Source organism: Nymphalis io, chromosome 16 (genome assembly GCF_905147045.1).
Source record: "Nymphalis io chromosome 16, ilAglIoxx1.1, whole genome shotgun sequence".
NCBI lineage: Eukaryota > Metazoa > Arthropoda > Insecta > Lepidoptera > Nymphalidae > Nymphalis > Nymphalis io.
The window spans coordinates 11,474,704-11,490,782 of NC_065903.1; the positions used below are offsets into that span (position 1 = coordinate 11,474,704).

The 16,079-nt window shown below is 32.4% G+C and overlaps 1 protein-coding gene across 1 annotated transcript in view; it reads left to right on the plus strand.

Moving 5' to 3' along the window:
- The window catches only part of LOC126774534 (uncharacterized), a 203,717-nt gene that overhangs the window by 87,475 nt on the left and 100,163 nt on the right, over window positions 1-16,079 (plus strand). Inside the window, exon 4 of the mRNA XM_050496097.1 lies at window positions 14,217-14,284. Within this exon, the coding sequence (XP_050352054.1) occupies window positions 14,217-14,284 (68 nt within the window). The remainder of the gene's footprint in view (window positions 1-14,216; window positions 14,285-16,079) is intronic.

A 16,079-nucleotide genomic window follows, 5' to 3' on the forward strand; every position in this document is an offset into this window, starting at 1 on the left:
AAGTTAATTATTCATTTCATTAATTAAGAAACTACAAAGCTTACTTTTTAAATATTAAATCTTAGTAATATTTTAATAGATTAAATTATTTCGTTTAGTTCATTTGGGTTATCATCATAGGAAGTGCATAGCGTATTCAATTTATATTATCACGTGAGAAACAAATTATTAAGTGGAAACAAAATGTTTCAATTCAATATATGAAAAACGTCTAATACTACGATAAACATTCATCATTAAAATATTTCAATCCAATGTAAATTAATAAATATGCATGTTGCTTTTACTCTTATAATATTGACACAGAGTCTTAGAAATAATTTTATTTTTATGTAATCAATCCACAAATAAATACTAGCTAGCCAAGCTTCACATCTGCGTGTCAGATTCAGCTATTGTCAGCTAACGTAGGCTTAATTATCAACCAACAATTGCACCGAACTGTTTCGTATTTGTCCAATTTATCGTGTCCACTGTTTAGTCCAATACGGTTTATCCAACTGTGAATAAAGGCATTAATATACTACTGATTTGTAAACATTTTCAATTGATGATTATTCTCTCAATTCGTGTTTGTGGTTCAAAGCGATGACGTCATCACTGGAATTACGCCACGTACGTAAAATTCAGCACTCACGTAAAATGTAGTCTTTATCACATATGTGAGTATGGTATGGTAACGAAATCGAACTTTCTCGAGACTTAATTGTAAAATTAAAACTCGAATTTCGAATAAAAAATAATCTTGTCGTGATAATTTAAATCTCTACTACGTAATGTGAGTTTATTTGCTTCGCTTTTACGTTCTATCTACTCAATCAATCACCATGAAGTTTTGCATATACATACAGAAAAGGAAATAGTATCTAGTAGTTCTTAACACACCACCCTCAAACGCGGGCGAAGCCACTTTTGGAAAATGTACTGGTTAGTATTGAGTAAAGAATAGATTTTGACGACAATTATTTACGTACTAAATAAAAACAAAATAGGCTTGCAGTAAAGAATAATCGGATGATCTCTAACAGTCCTATTATTGATGTGGATTGCACATCGATGGTGGCTTATCAAGCAACTCGGTGTAGCCACGCAACACAAATGCCAACACAATATTAAGCCAGGCTATGTTACACATAGGCTACCTAACACCTGTTACCTTATGTAATATGCGGCAAAGCCGCGGGCGGAAACTATATCACGACGAAGTTGCTTCAACAAATTTATAAAAAGAAATCTACTTAAATCAAAAATTTCAAATTCTGTTCGATGACCATAAATCTTAAACTATTTCCCAACTACTCACACACGTAATATGTACCATATGTAATATGAAATAGCATTAAATAAAGTAGACCGGACAAAATGTTTCTAGGAAATTAATATTCCAGCGCGGTTAAAGCGCTGGAGAGCGACCAGAATAAAACTAAGGTAAAATTGGTGTTCAAAAGACTCTTCAGAAAAGTTTAACGGACGTTAATAAGCGGCATAAGTTTCGAACTTCGTTTACCAGGACATAAATCAGAAATTCGAACTCCGATCCCAAACTCACTAGACGCGAATCAACTATTTATGGTCTTTATTAGAAAGATTTTATGGCTGTTGTTCCATGAACTTGAAACTTTTACTGGAAAATATTTATTACATCTTCACTGTAGCTAAACTTATCAATTGATTTCTTTTAATAACACTTTTAATAGCAGATTTTTCGAAATTTTTTAAAAAAAAGTTCCTCATTTAATGTTTTCGCGACCACCGCCCATACACATAGACATTGGCACTAATTATTAACCATTGCTTACGTCACGAACTCACCACCAACCTTGGAGAAATACTAAGTTTTGCTGTATGTCGGTAGAATATGTGATAAGGCTTACTTACTTCTAAATTGTTAATCAGAGAATTATCATCATCACTATGTCCGGATTCCTTCAAACGAGGCGTGAAGAGGCATCTTGCGGGCTGGCAAGGCGAAGGCGGCTAGTGCAGAACGTTTTTCCCGTCTGTACTGGCCGTCGTCGCGTTTGGACTCTACTACCACTTACCATCAGGTGGAGTAGAGTCATTTGCCCTCCCGGCGAATATAAAAAAAAAAATGTCACAACTCATATCCCAGATTGCTTTAATTTAATTTATCGGTATATTTATGAAAATATGTTTTTGTATATAAACATCAAAGTTATGAAGTAATTATCCTATGTTTAATTGAAAATGAAATTTATAACAGGATGACGAATGGCGATGTCAATTATAATAAAAAATATATATTTTAAAATAATTTATATTGACCTTTTATTAGAAATAAAATATATAAGTTTATGTGTTATAAAATTTATTACCACTTATTTTAAAAGAAACAAACTTTGAATAATTTCAAAACAATCTAAAGCTAAAATTCCTGTTTAATTCCTAAGCTTCTTCGCCGGTTTATAATTCGTCTATAATTTACTGTTATGCTTCTATATTTAATAAAATTGAGTTTGAGTAGTGGGTGACTCGTCTGCCGTGACGTCAAACGACATGACGCACCCTTATGCCATAATACCCCTTTCCGCTGCCGCTCTCTACTCCATTGTGTGTAGAGTGTGTCTACTATATACTCAGTTGCTTTATATTATTATAAAATTAAAAAAAATAGATTTATAAATACAAAATCTTTTGATGTATATTCGTTGTTTCACATTATATCATTTCCACTCATCAGATATTCTACCGCAAAACAGCAATACTTGATATTGTTGTGTTCCGGTTTGAAGGGTGAGTTTGCCAGTGTAATTACAGGCACAAGGGACATAAAATCTTAGTTCCCAAGGTTGGGGGCGCATTGGCTATAAGCGATGGTTGACATTTCTTACAATGCCAATGTCTAAGGGCGTTTGGTGACCACTTACCATCAGGTGGCCCATATGCTCGTCCACCTTCCTATTCTATAAAAAAAAATCTACATTTAACAAAGCATTAAAAAAATAGTAAAATCAAACAAGCATTAGATTGATATTAAGGTATCTGGTTGCATTTTTGAATCAATTTAATATAAGGTATCTTAAAATTTTAATAAAACAATGTATCCCCCAGAAAAGATGAGCAATTGCAAAATTCGATAAATCGAAGAGGGTAAAAGATTCAAAACGAAAATTGAACAACAAAAAAATTTACATATAAACGATATAAAACAACATTTACTACTCGCAAAACTAACAGAGTTTGCATGGGAAATATTTAAATTAGATCATAGACAGGTATATCAAATTAGAATGATCTCGAAATTTAAGGAAAAAAATGTGTTTTATTTAGATTATAACTATAACGTGTTCTGAAGTTATTTATGTAATTCCTTTAAAGTCAGAAATCCAATAGTTCGAACTCGATAAAGTATTGTTACTACATATGCAAATAAACGTCCAAATAGTACAAACGTTAGTGTTTTTTTTAAGTTGTAGAATTATTTACATTCCGAACTATCTTTTTATACAAAATTGAAATAAAAAGAAAGAACAAAATACACATTACAATTTTAAAGCAAAAACACGCCGTCTAAAAGATTGTCCTGTGGCATTGTACCTAAGACGCTGGCACTATTGCCTCTCTGCACCGCTAGACTCAGCCTTTGGGCTAAATAAGCGCCAGACTAGAACTTAAATAAGTATATAAGAATTAAAATTGAATGTATCAAATAGTCTATATATATATATATATATATATATATTATAAGCGTTGCTTAACGGTTATTTAGATTACACTGACGCCCTTACATTATATATATAATTATAAATATTAGTTAGCAAGTGATTTGTTAAAAATAACGTGTCTTATACTTTCGAATTTCAAATTAATGACGATAGATAGAACGAGAGAATTATATGTTTAACGAAACAGTCGCTAAATACGTTTATAAATAAGACCGTCATTTTTATTTTTCTTTCATTACTGATTTGACATTTGAAAAAATAAGACAACATTATTTAGCCAATCGCTCCCTAAGCAACGTTTATAAGTTAAGTCGCATGTATGAATGTATTGAATGAACCAGTAGAGTATTACCTCTATAAGTCGGGGTTTTATATTTTTAATAAAGGGTATTGCACTATTACTCCAAGGTCCAAGTTTATGCGCAAAAAGGTTACACTGAAATAACTTTTCACCTTGTCCTGAGATAAAATATATGAATTATATTATTTAGAAACTAAACTGCAACCTTTAATTGTTTCATTTCTTTCATAATTCACATCACACATCTCTTACGTGTTTTATAGCAGTCGTTAATCTTGTCTCGGTGAGAAATTGTGTAGAAAATAAATTTAATAGATAAACCTTTGAAATATATATTTTGTAATACGAATTAGCTTATACTGTTTTATCTTTTTACAACGCGGGTTTTCTTTCTGGTTGTAAATGCGTATAATATCTTAATGTCAAAATAATTAACATATTTCGGTGTAATGCTTCAATGACTACATTTAGTTTAACTTGATGAAAATTAAATGCACCTACACTAGTCTTGAAATATATATTTGTAAATGTATCTTCAAAATCATTTTACATTTCTTGAGCTTCACTTAACTTCCTTTTCTTAACGTGACATTAAGATTTTTATCTATGATAATTTACTCCGAATAAATAAGAATATTCAAAACGGATTACAGCTAAAACTTTAAGAATACACAAAAACCTATCTTAGTACTATATATATAAAGTATAATATTCCATGAAGTGAAAGTAACGTATTCTAAATTGTCATTACAAGCAATAATAGGTTTTATATCAAGGGAATAAAAATCATAAATTAGGTTCTCGGGTCACTAACGCCCGACAAGCGTTCGTGCTGATCGTAAATTGTTTCGTAATACGATTGATCAGAACCACGATCGACTTTGTTCTATCCCCGATATTTCTTTATGGCAATACTTCTTTAAGTTTCCTATGTTAAAGCTTCTTATCATAGACCAAGTTCCGGTGAAGTTAAAAGTGGCGAGTAGCGAATTAACACGAATTGGGTGTTTATAAAATTAAATGGACAAAATAATTTATTGAACATCACCCAATAAGCTAAATAACAAATAAATAAAAGGTGATATAAAAAAATATACGCAAATTATAATAATAATACTTAAAAAAAACAATAAATAATAATAAGTTATTTATAACTAGTGTAACATTTGTTTGCAACAAAGTATTAAAACGCGAAAAATTATCTACAACGCCTAGTTTTCAATTTACCATATACCAGAAATGAAATGAAATGAAAATTTATTATTTTATTGTCCTCTCCTGCCATACGCATTTCTCTTGGTCATATCTAGTCCAACGAGGATGGAGTTTAAAAAACTTTTTTTTTAATTCTGAATATCCTTACAGTACAGTAACAGCCTGTTAATGTCCAAATACTGGCCTAAGGCCTCCTTTCCCTTTTGAGGAGAAGGTTTGGAGCTTATTCCACTACGCTTCTCCAGTGTGGATTGATAGAATACACATGTGGCAGAATTTCAATGAAATTAGACACATGCAAGTTTCCTCACGATGTTTTCCTTCACCGTCTAGCACGATATGAATTATAAAGATGAATTAAGCACATGGAAATTCAGTGATGCTTACCCGGTTTTGAGCCCATGATCATCCGTTAAGATTCACGTGTACTGACCACTAGGCCATCTTGGCTGAATGTATATACTTACTTGATAATTCGGCTATAATATAAACGTTGCACATGACAATAATCGTAAAAAAATAAAATAATCATCCACTTCTGATTGTAGTGTTAAGTTAGAATTTGTACGAAATAAAAGTAATTAATATAAACTCATGAATACGTCCACGACATTATATTTAATCACTTTTCCAAGAACTTATATTTTAAACCTATAGTTTCAGCCAGATTACTAGGAATTTTTAATAGCTATTCAGAAAAACGGAGTGTACATGGGTGAGAGATTGGGGCGAAGTTTGGTAGTTGGTTTTCTTTGCGAACTATACACTTCTGTATTTGTATCAGCTTGTGCTGCTACAAAGAGTTAATATTTATTTTTATTACGCTATTCATAAAAACGACATTTTTTCTTGCTTTTAATTAGTTATTATTTTCAAATTTTCTACAGCAGGCAAACCAAAGTTATAGTAATTAAGGTTTCATTCCAAAATGTCCAGTATACATTTTTAAGCCCGAAGGACATAACATCTCAGTTTGGATTGGACAGGATTGGTGGCACTTTGGCAATGTGAGGGATGATTAATATTTCTTAGTGCCAATGTTTATGGACGGTGGTAACCATTTACCATCAGGTAATTTATTTGCCAAACTATCTTCTATAAAAATAATAATAATGGATTAACGACGAGATTAAGACACAGTGAAATTTATTTATCTATCATCTCACTCTAACACACGTCATTGCTGATTGTTGTCTATTGTATTTGCATTCGCGTGGCCAACTCATGCAATTATGTGCCTTAGACGCTGATTGGCTCAAACAATTATATTCCTTAAACGCTGATTCATTATTTATAATTAAACTTAAACGAGCAGCTATGTTTTCTATGGATCGATAATTTTAGTTATTCATGAATCGTTTTATGTTAGTGGAAATTATTTACTTATTTATTCTAAATCCAACCTACAAATCCAAAAGCATTTCCAAGAAGTGTTAGCGTGAAGCCGCTGCCGTAAAAGTTTTCCAAATTCTATTCCAAGTAATCGAAACCAATTTCATTGGACGCAAACAAATAGGCCAATTGGTAACGAAATTATTTTTTTTTATATATTAGATCTTAATAAAGACGTATCTTGGGATTTACCTTGATTAAGAGCATTTCTAAATAAAAAAGCAAATAAAGAAAATATATATATTTATATATTTTATGAAATTCTGAAAAATAATCGCTTAATAAACTTAGTTATATGCTAAATTTATGAGACAATGCATATTCGAGTTACAAAACTTGAATCAATTAAATCAAACCCCGTAGACTAGCGTTTGTCGACAAGTTTCTTGAAGTTGATCGAGGCGGGGTAGTTAGGTTTGTCGCTAAGACTAAAGGCAACACTTCGGTTTACTTTCCGTGTATAATGATATAATGTTCTAGATGTGTCTGAAAAAAAATTATAATTAGTTTGTATTGAATTTAGTACTACAAACACACCACTTATTTTAGACATAAATAATTTATATAAATAATAATATATACTTAACAATATACATATTAGAAATAAATCTAAATATTAAAACAAAAAATAACAAGTATGAAACATGGTTCCACGAATCAGTGTTTCATTTAACAGCTATTATAAAACTTCAACTGCAATGAAAACTCTTAAACCTATTAGTGTCACGTTTCGTCGAAAATGCAGGTAATTGTCAAGAGAGTTGCGGCTCGCGGTGAACCTTTTCTGAACTAACCGACGCGTTTGAGTTGAGTTCGTGGCGTTTTATGAATTTTATTTGCGTTATATTTGATACCTTACTTCTCTTGTTTGAATTTTTTTAATTAAATATTTTGTCTTATTTATAAACACTATCATAATTTTAATTTATATATTTAGAGAGGTCTCCTCTCCTTTTGAGGAAACGGTATGGAGTTTATTCCGCCACGACGGTGGGTTATATTATTAAAATGATTTGCGGCGATAAATAGCTGTGCAATGCTCTTTATTAGTGCCATCTATTGTATATTAATGGTACAACGGCAAAAATCTTCAGGTAAGCGCAAAAAATATGTGTACAATGTTTTAACATAAAAATAATACTTATTTAAATAGGACCGGACCGCCCTGATATAATATAAACCCGCACATTCTACTGCAAAATGTTAGGCAATACAATTTTAGTATAAGACCTTTGTCTATGTGGATGGATATCTAGTGTGAATCTAAGAGGATCATCTTATAACGGTTTGAAGTAATAATACTTAATAGTTTCGAGATTTGAATACTATTCGAATGCGATCAATGCCGTAAGCTTGGATTTGGTAAGCATAGTATTATATATTATAAACCAAGCCGAAATAGCTCAGTGGACAAACGTGTATCTTAACCTGATTGCGGGTTGAAGTCCATTGAATCTCAGAACTTTTATACTCTTAATTTATGTTGGTAATTCATGGATAACAGTGCAAGAAAACGTGCGTATGTTGGTTGAATCTATTTCAAATTGAATGATTGATTGTCAAATAAAGTTAAGAACTACCACAGGCTCGAAATAGACAATACCCTGACCTGAGAAGAACCGGCGAAAGTAACTCAGTAGCTTATTTTTATCAGATTTCAAGAGTCAATCCTTTCACTTCTAAGGTGCGGCGCATTGGTCCATGAATTCACAAATTATATAAATAACCCTTTTCTCATAGAAGTTTCTTTACAATTTCTAAATTTCTCCTTAAAAGGAGAGTAGGCCTTAGCCCAGCAGTGTGAAGGCATATTATCTCGCACCAGACTGTATCACTTATATAATCTATTACACAATAATATACCTCATTAATAACATGAAATTTTTTCTTTAAAAAATATAATATTTACATATATATTTAATGCTACTATTGTACTTTTGTGGCCTTTGTATTACAGTATTTATAAGCAAAGATAAAAATATTAACTATTAAAGTTGAATAGTTCGTTTATTTGAATATTACTTGGTGGTAGGGCTTTGTTCAAGTTACCTACCCCTTTGGGTAGGTACCACCTACCCACTACCGCAAAACAGCAATACAAAGTATTGTTGAGTTCACGTGTAACTTGAGGCACAAAGGATATACCTAATATCTTAGTAACAAAGGTTAATGACGCATTGGCGATGTAAGGGATTTTTCATAGAATTCACACGACTATAGGCGGTGGTGACCACTTACCATCAAGTATCACTTATCAGTCTAGGTAGACCTAGTGCAACAAAAAATAAACAGGTCAATCAACTCAGCATCTATCATTTTATTTACCTTTGTTAGATATTTATTAAGAAAAGTAGATTATATCGTGTCATGTTTTATAGTCTAAAAAAAAACGCGACGACGAACATAAGCGGAGCTGTAACGCTTAACGCGGCTAAAGCCGCGTGGAGAAGCAAGAATATATTATTAAGCCCGGGAAGGTCAGGAAACAAACAACTCAGGATGACATGCTAAAAATCAACAAACAGACATGTATAATTTAAACACAATATATATATACAAATATTATTTGACTCGACGCGACTCCTTCATTAAATCGCATTTATCGTAGTCACACTAATTTGCGAAGTCTTCAGAATGCCCAAGTCAAATAAGTCAACAAGTTACAGAACTGTACTTGAAATCTGAATAATAGTTTATTTTTATTATAAAAAATAGATAACAGGTAAATAAATCTGCAAAGCGTAGCTACATGTAAAATAAATACAAAACTGGTTTGAAAATAGATTGGTTATATTTTATATTAATAAAAAGTACTTTTCTTCCGTCTTTCGAAATATTCACGATAAAGAGTTATTAAAATTCGAAATTTTATTCAAAGCTCTACTGTATCCAGTTTTTGCGTGTTTTGGCTTATAATTAGCTGCATTTGTTCCATACCACGAGCACGCTTACAAGCGAGCTCATTAAGCTATACAGGTTGGTGCGAAGGCTGACATTTTTAAGAATATATTTCGCATTACAAAATAAAATGTATTTTCTTTCGCAGCCTGACTTAATCAAAGAATTAATGTAAGTCATTTCTATGTGTGTGTTTATTATGCTGAGATTTTATAAATTTTTCTATTCCATAAATATAAACATAATATTCATTATTATATCATTCCCGTATAACACAATAGAAGCATTGTTTTTATAATTCTGCGGATAAATGAAAAAAAAGCGTTACCCTTTTAATTTTGCCCTTTACGTCTGCACGTATGGACATGTATGCACAGATATATCACTGTGAGACTATGTAGGTTTTTTCTATATAAACCGAATTAAAGAAAAGGTTCCTTTTTTATTGCTAGAAAAACGCGTTACGCGTTTCCTCCCGGGAACAGTGGGAGGGTATGTGGGGCTCGCCGACGTCCAAGGCGCCGAGTGCGCCCCAAACATCGGAATACCCACTATAAAAACAGCGGTACCCTTTCCGTCTTAACGAGAAGCGCCACGGGATCGCTTTCGCATGCTACCGTGCAAAGAAAAGGTTCCTAATTTAACTATTGTAATGATTTTTTTAAATAAATTCCCTTCCCAGATAGTAAAAAAAATTAGCCATTTTAGTTTGTAAACAAGCCTCTAACTTTCTAAAAGTTCTATGGTAAGTTATGAAAAACTCAAGGTGTTAGAATTTACACAACACTTTCCAGAATTACGTTACGAAGTCATTCCCATTCAGTTAGTTTAGTATTTTTGAAGTGAAAACTTCTTTAGGCGCGTTGCGCTAGTTTATCGTAGAGGATAGACACATGGCTTCGCGTCACCGACATGCTAATGTTAATATTTTCTATACATATATATAATGACCTGTTCTGACTGATTCATCAGCGCATAGTCTTAACCTCAGGGGTTAGAAACTTGAAATTTTGGCAGTAGAAGCATTATATGATGTGAACATCCTATAAGAAAGGATTTCTGAAAATTCCACCAAGCTGGTGGTTAGAAATAAATAAACACGTACTTTAAGATTTCGAAAATCTACCCCCCAGAGGATGAAATAAGGGTTCAAAGTTTGTATGGAGTCTATCATTTTTAATATTGAAGCTTCTGAGCAAAAATAAATGCATACGTATTTCGTCGTTTTTGGAAATTGGAAACCCCAAACGAGAGAAATGGGGTGGAAACATTAATATAAAAAAAGGCTTATACCTTCAAAAAAAGGCGTCCAATATTAAATCAAAATACATTGCCGCTGCATCGAACAATTGTCACAACCATTGCCAGTTATCATATCAAACACAGCATAGTTATAATATTTAAACAAGGCATAACCTATGCTCCCTTTAATACAAGCAATCAGCTGTAAAGCGCACGCAACTTTTGTTGTTAATTAAACTTAATAAATTACAATACAAAGTAACCAATTTAGTGTTTATTTTTCATAATAAATACACCAATCTTTTCAATTTTATATTATATTTATTTATTTACTATTTACACAGTTTTATGTTAATATAAAAAATTTGTCTGATCACGTTTAGTTTTCATCATAGTACGACAATATTAATATTGAATTTAAAATCGTAACTAAAAAATCGAAAGGGAGTTTGTCTGTATGTAACGCTTTCACATGTTAACTACTCAATCGATCATATATAAATTTGACATACACGCTATCAAATTCAGAAAAGGACATAGAGTTCCTAACAAGTAATTTTTTCTCGTTCATATTTTACTTATGCTCTAAAAATATATATTTGTAATTATAAGCCCCCATTTAAAATTATATATATATAGTTATCAAGACACGAAAGAATCAATTCAAATTAGCTTATTACGCGATAAAGATTTTATCTGTATCTGACACTGAGAGATAACAATTTCCCGCCTAAAAGAGTAATAAGAAAAGAAACCTGTGACAGTTACAATATGTATGTTGTCAGTGCTATTGTACACAGATGTTTTATTATTTGCTAACAATATAGAAAATATATATAGCCGAGATGGCCCAGTGGTTAAAACGTGTGAATCCGACGATCTTGATCCGATGATCGTGGGTTTAAACCCGGGGAAGCACTACTGAATTTGTATTTGCTTGATTTGTGTTTATAATTCATCTCGTGTTTAGCAGTGAAGGAAAAAAAATACTGAAATTGTGCCACATGTGTATTCCACCAACCCGCATTGGAGCAGATTGGTGGAATAAGCTCCAAATTATCTTCTCAAATAAAGGAGAGGAGGCCTCAGCCCAGCAGTGGGACATTCACAGGCTGTTACTTACTAACAATATAATATTAAGAATTGCCAATCAAATCCGAGACTACGATTATAAGGAATCTTTTTATGCGAGTACAAAATAATTTTTTTTTCTTTCTAGTGAGTGCGAATGTGTGTGTGTGTTTTACATAAGCATTACATAATATTTAACATATTTTTTATTATAATTTTGTAATTTTCTATAGAAAGAGAGACAAGTAAATTAGTAACATAAAGTAAATGGCCACGGTCAAAGAAATTTTGATTTTATCTTGCCTGTTTATACTGACATCCCAAGAAGTATAAACCACTAATAACAATGTCAATAGACTGCCAACCACGGGATCTTAGATGCTTTACCCCTTGTGCATATTAATTACAAGGAATCACTCTACAAACGGACTTGAATTTGAATTTATGTATACAAACACTGAATCCGAACCGATGATAGCTATATATTAACATTTGGTATATAACGATTCAAAATGCTAGTAAGAGCCTACATAAATAAAGTATATTTTGGCTTTAACTTTGAATGATATATATAAGAGAAGCGTGTTGGAATAAGCTCCTTCTTCTCAAAAATTAGCGGAGGTCCAGCAGTGGGACTTTTACACGGTGTTTTACTTTTAGTACTTCTTATAATTGCCAATAATTAACGAATACTCTACAAGATTAGTTTGGAACAAATTAAAATTTTTATTACAAGATTTTTCTACACTTCTCTCGAATGAAAACAAGTCATCAGTGTTTAATAAAGAATGAAGCTGATTTCGTGAGCAAGAAGTTCAATAAAATCGACGGAGGGATTGAGGACAGTACTTTCTTTTCCTTTATTTTTTTGGTCAAGATACCTTAAGAACTTTTTTATTAGTTATTTTTTTTACTATTATTACATAATGAGTTTCTCTGCTTGCGACTTCGTTCTTTATAAATTATATTTATTTCGGAAATTGACTATATTCTTGTATCCAATATAAAAAAAATACTTATAATTAATTAACATTAATTTAGTCTATAACCTTTGAGTTAAGACGAAAAGTATTTTTTTCAAAATTTTAATCTCGGTAGTCAATGAAACCAAAATCAAAATGCACTTAGTGGAAGGATTTTGTGCAAATACGTCTGAGTAGGTACCACTGGCTTATCATATATTCTACCGCCAAGCAGACAAAACAAAAATGCTACTAACATTCCCCCTCATCCCTCCCTCATTTCCCCTCTTCCCTCCCTCTGTGGTACTCCGCTGGTGATGCAAAGCAAAATCGCCATGCTGGGGATTGACGTTCGCTGTGACCTTAGTCCAAGGGATTACATCGAGGCTGTTATAAAAACAGCTTCACGGAAACTCGGAGTTCTGAACAAGGTGCGGCGCTTTTTCACGCCACAACAACTGTGCCTGCTGTACAAAACACGGGTACGGTCTTGCGTGGAATATTGCTCGCACCTTTGGGATGGCTCCGCTAAGTACCTACTTGAGGCCTTGGACCGGTTGCAGCGACGTGCCGTACGCATTATTGGCGACGTAAAGGTCACAAACACCCTTGAACCTTTACAATTGCGTCGTGAGATAGCAGCACTGAGCGCTTTCTATCGACTGTATCACGGCGAGTGCTCTGAGGAATTATTCTCTCTAATTCCTGCTTCCCCCTTCCTTCTTAAGTCCACGCGAGCTGGTTCTCGATGTCACCGCCTAACTGTGACATCAATTCCATCGCGAACAAAGAAATTTGGCAACTCCTTTCTTTGTCGCACTTCCAAAAAATGGAATTCCTTACCAGCTCACGTGTTCCCCTCCTCTTACAACCCGGGTTCCTTCAAACGAGGCGTGAAGAGGCATCTTGCGGGCCGGCAAGGCGAAGGCGGCTAGTGCAGAACGTTTTTCCCGTCTGTACTGGCCGTCGTCGCGTTTGGACTCTACTACCACTTACCATCAGGTGGAGTAGAGTCATTTGCCCTCCCGGCGAATATAAAAAAAAAAAAAAACACAATAATAATTTGCTGTTTGGCGGTAGAATATGAGCCCTATTCAAGGAGGCTTGTATAAAGCTTTTTTATAGTATAGTTAGCCGGACGAGCATATGGGCCACCTGATGGTAAGTGGTCACCAACGCCCATAGACATTGGCATTGTAAGAAATGTTAACCATCACTTACACCACCAAGGCGCTACCAACCTCACGAACTAAGATAGTATGTCCCTTGTGCCTGTAATTACACTGGCTCACCCATTTTTTAAACCGGAACACAACAATACCAAGTACTGCTATTGTGCGGTAGAATATCTGATGAGTGGGTGGTACCGACCCAGACCCTTACCACCAAGTACCCTTTTAAAATTTGATAGCTTATTTATCTTTTAATGTTGTTGTTTCTTTGTTTCAGATTACGTTATAGAAAGACATCGAGCGCCACCATTTACCAAGTGTTCTTTACTAAAACTTTAAGACTAGGTAAGTTTGAAATAATTTTATAACATATTTCGTTTCAATTTTATAAATTAATTATCAATATGATACTTTTTTAAATTATTTGATAACGACACTCCACAACCCTTACACAAATTGACTTCTTCATATAAAGTGTTGAAAATTAATTATTATTATTATTATTTATTTATTTATTCTCTCCCACAGACATTGATATTTAGATTTTTTATATATCTTAATAATAAATAATATTTTTACTTCAACTAAATAAACCGGCTAGTCCTCCACCAACCTATAACATAAAAAAATACTGTTTTAGAAACACAATCAAATATTTACGAAAATAAATATATTCTGTATTGAAATGGGCTTTGTCTAAAATTGAACAAGTACTTTTAGACAAAGGTCATCATGTTACAAGCAAGCAAATAGTAAAGTCGAATAAACAATAATATTTCAGGTTGTACATATTACAATTTTTTAACAAACGTCATTCTAAATTATATATTTATAATTATTGACATAAAAATCCCAAAAAAAAGATGGCGTCCATATTAAAAGAGACAGCTGTCATAATTCTGTAATTTACCCGCGAACGAAATGAAATAGCATTTCTTAGTATTATATTTATTTTAAGAGGGATCATTGTTTTATTTGTTTTCATAATACATAAGATCTCACGTTGATAGATACTCTATATAAGCTGCGTCCACACGGGCAAAATAGTACCTTTACCTCTTTCAACATATTATGATTTATAGTATGAAAAAACGGTTAATGTACCTGTACTCTCCTTTATTGATGTAATATCATCAGTATAAACTTGCTTAAAGTAAACTGTACATAATAAAATAAAATCACAATAAAAATTTAACAATGAAGCATTGTACTTACTTATTGATTTTCAAATTAGGAACTACCACCGGTTCGAAAAAGAAATACTCTGACCTGAGAAGGACGGGCAAAATAAATTCAATAAATTTCAAGTATAAAAAAAAATTGCCAGGAGACAATCATTTTATTCTCAAGGCGTGCTATTATTATCTATAAGCTCACTAGTTGTACAATAATCTATTGCATTTGCTTTACTTTACATTTTTTTTTAATTTAGCATAAAAGGCATTTTAAACGCTTTCTGAAATCATGTTGTAGGACCGTATACGTTGTCTCATAAAAGAGTTATAGACACTATGCAGGAGTAATTTGTTTATGTATGTTTTTGTACCAATATAACTGTATAATGAGTATCATTTTTACTCACAAAATCATTAATATTTTTCCGTTCATGCATAACCTTACATAATATGTATTGAGAAGCAATTGTTAATATTTTAATATTACATCGCGATGACATCCGTTACAGCCAAATACGAAATAAATAGTCAAACACAAATTGAGCATGATGATGAAGATTGAGCACATAAATATCAGTGATGCTTGTCCGACATAGAATAAACAATATCCAGCTAAGATCCACATATTTTTACTAGGCAACCTCAACCATTTTTAAAATATTGTTCAAGTTATACTTTTATAAAAAATTTCTAACTTCACCTTCTATAATTTAAACTGGCCAACGATTTATTTTAAACGAAAATTTCTGAACTTTATAAATACTTTTGTATTATTTTAACATTTTCATTTTAAAGTGTCACTGTTAGAAAATGGAAAATGACACCGAAAATAAAATAAGTGAGAACTTGGCGTTGTAATACCAAAATGTTGTTTCTTGTTGAAGTTTAATATGATATTCAAATTTTGCTCGCTATTTCAGCAGCACGAGAAAATTGACACAGATTATTACACGTTTCATAATAAA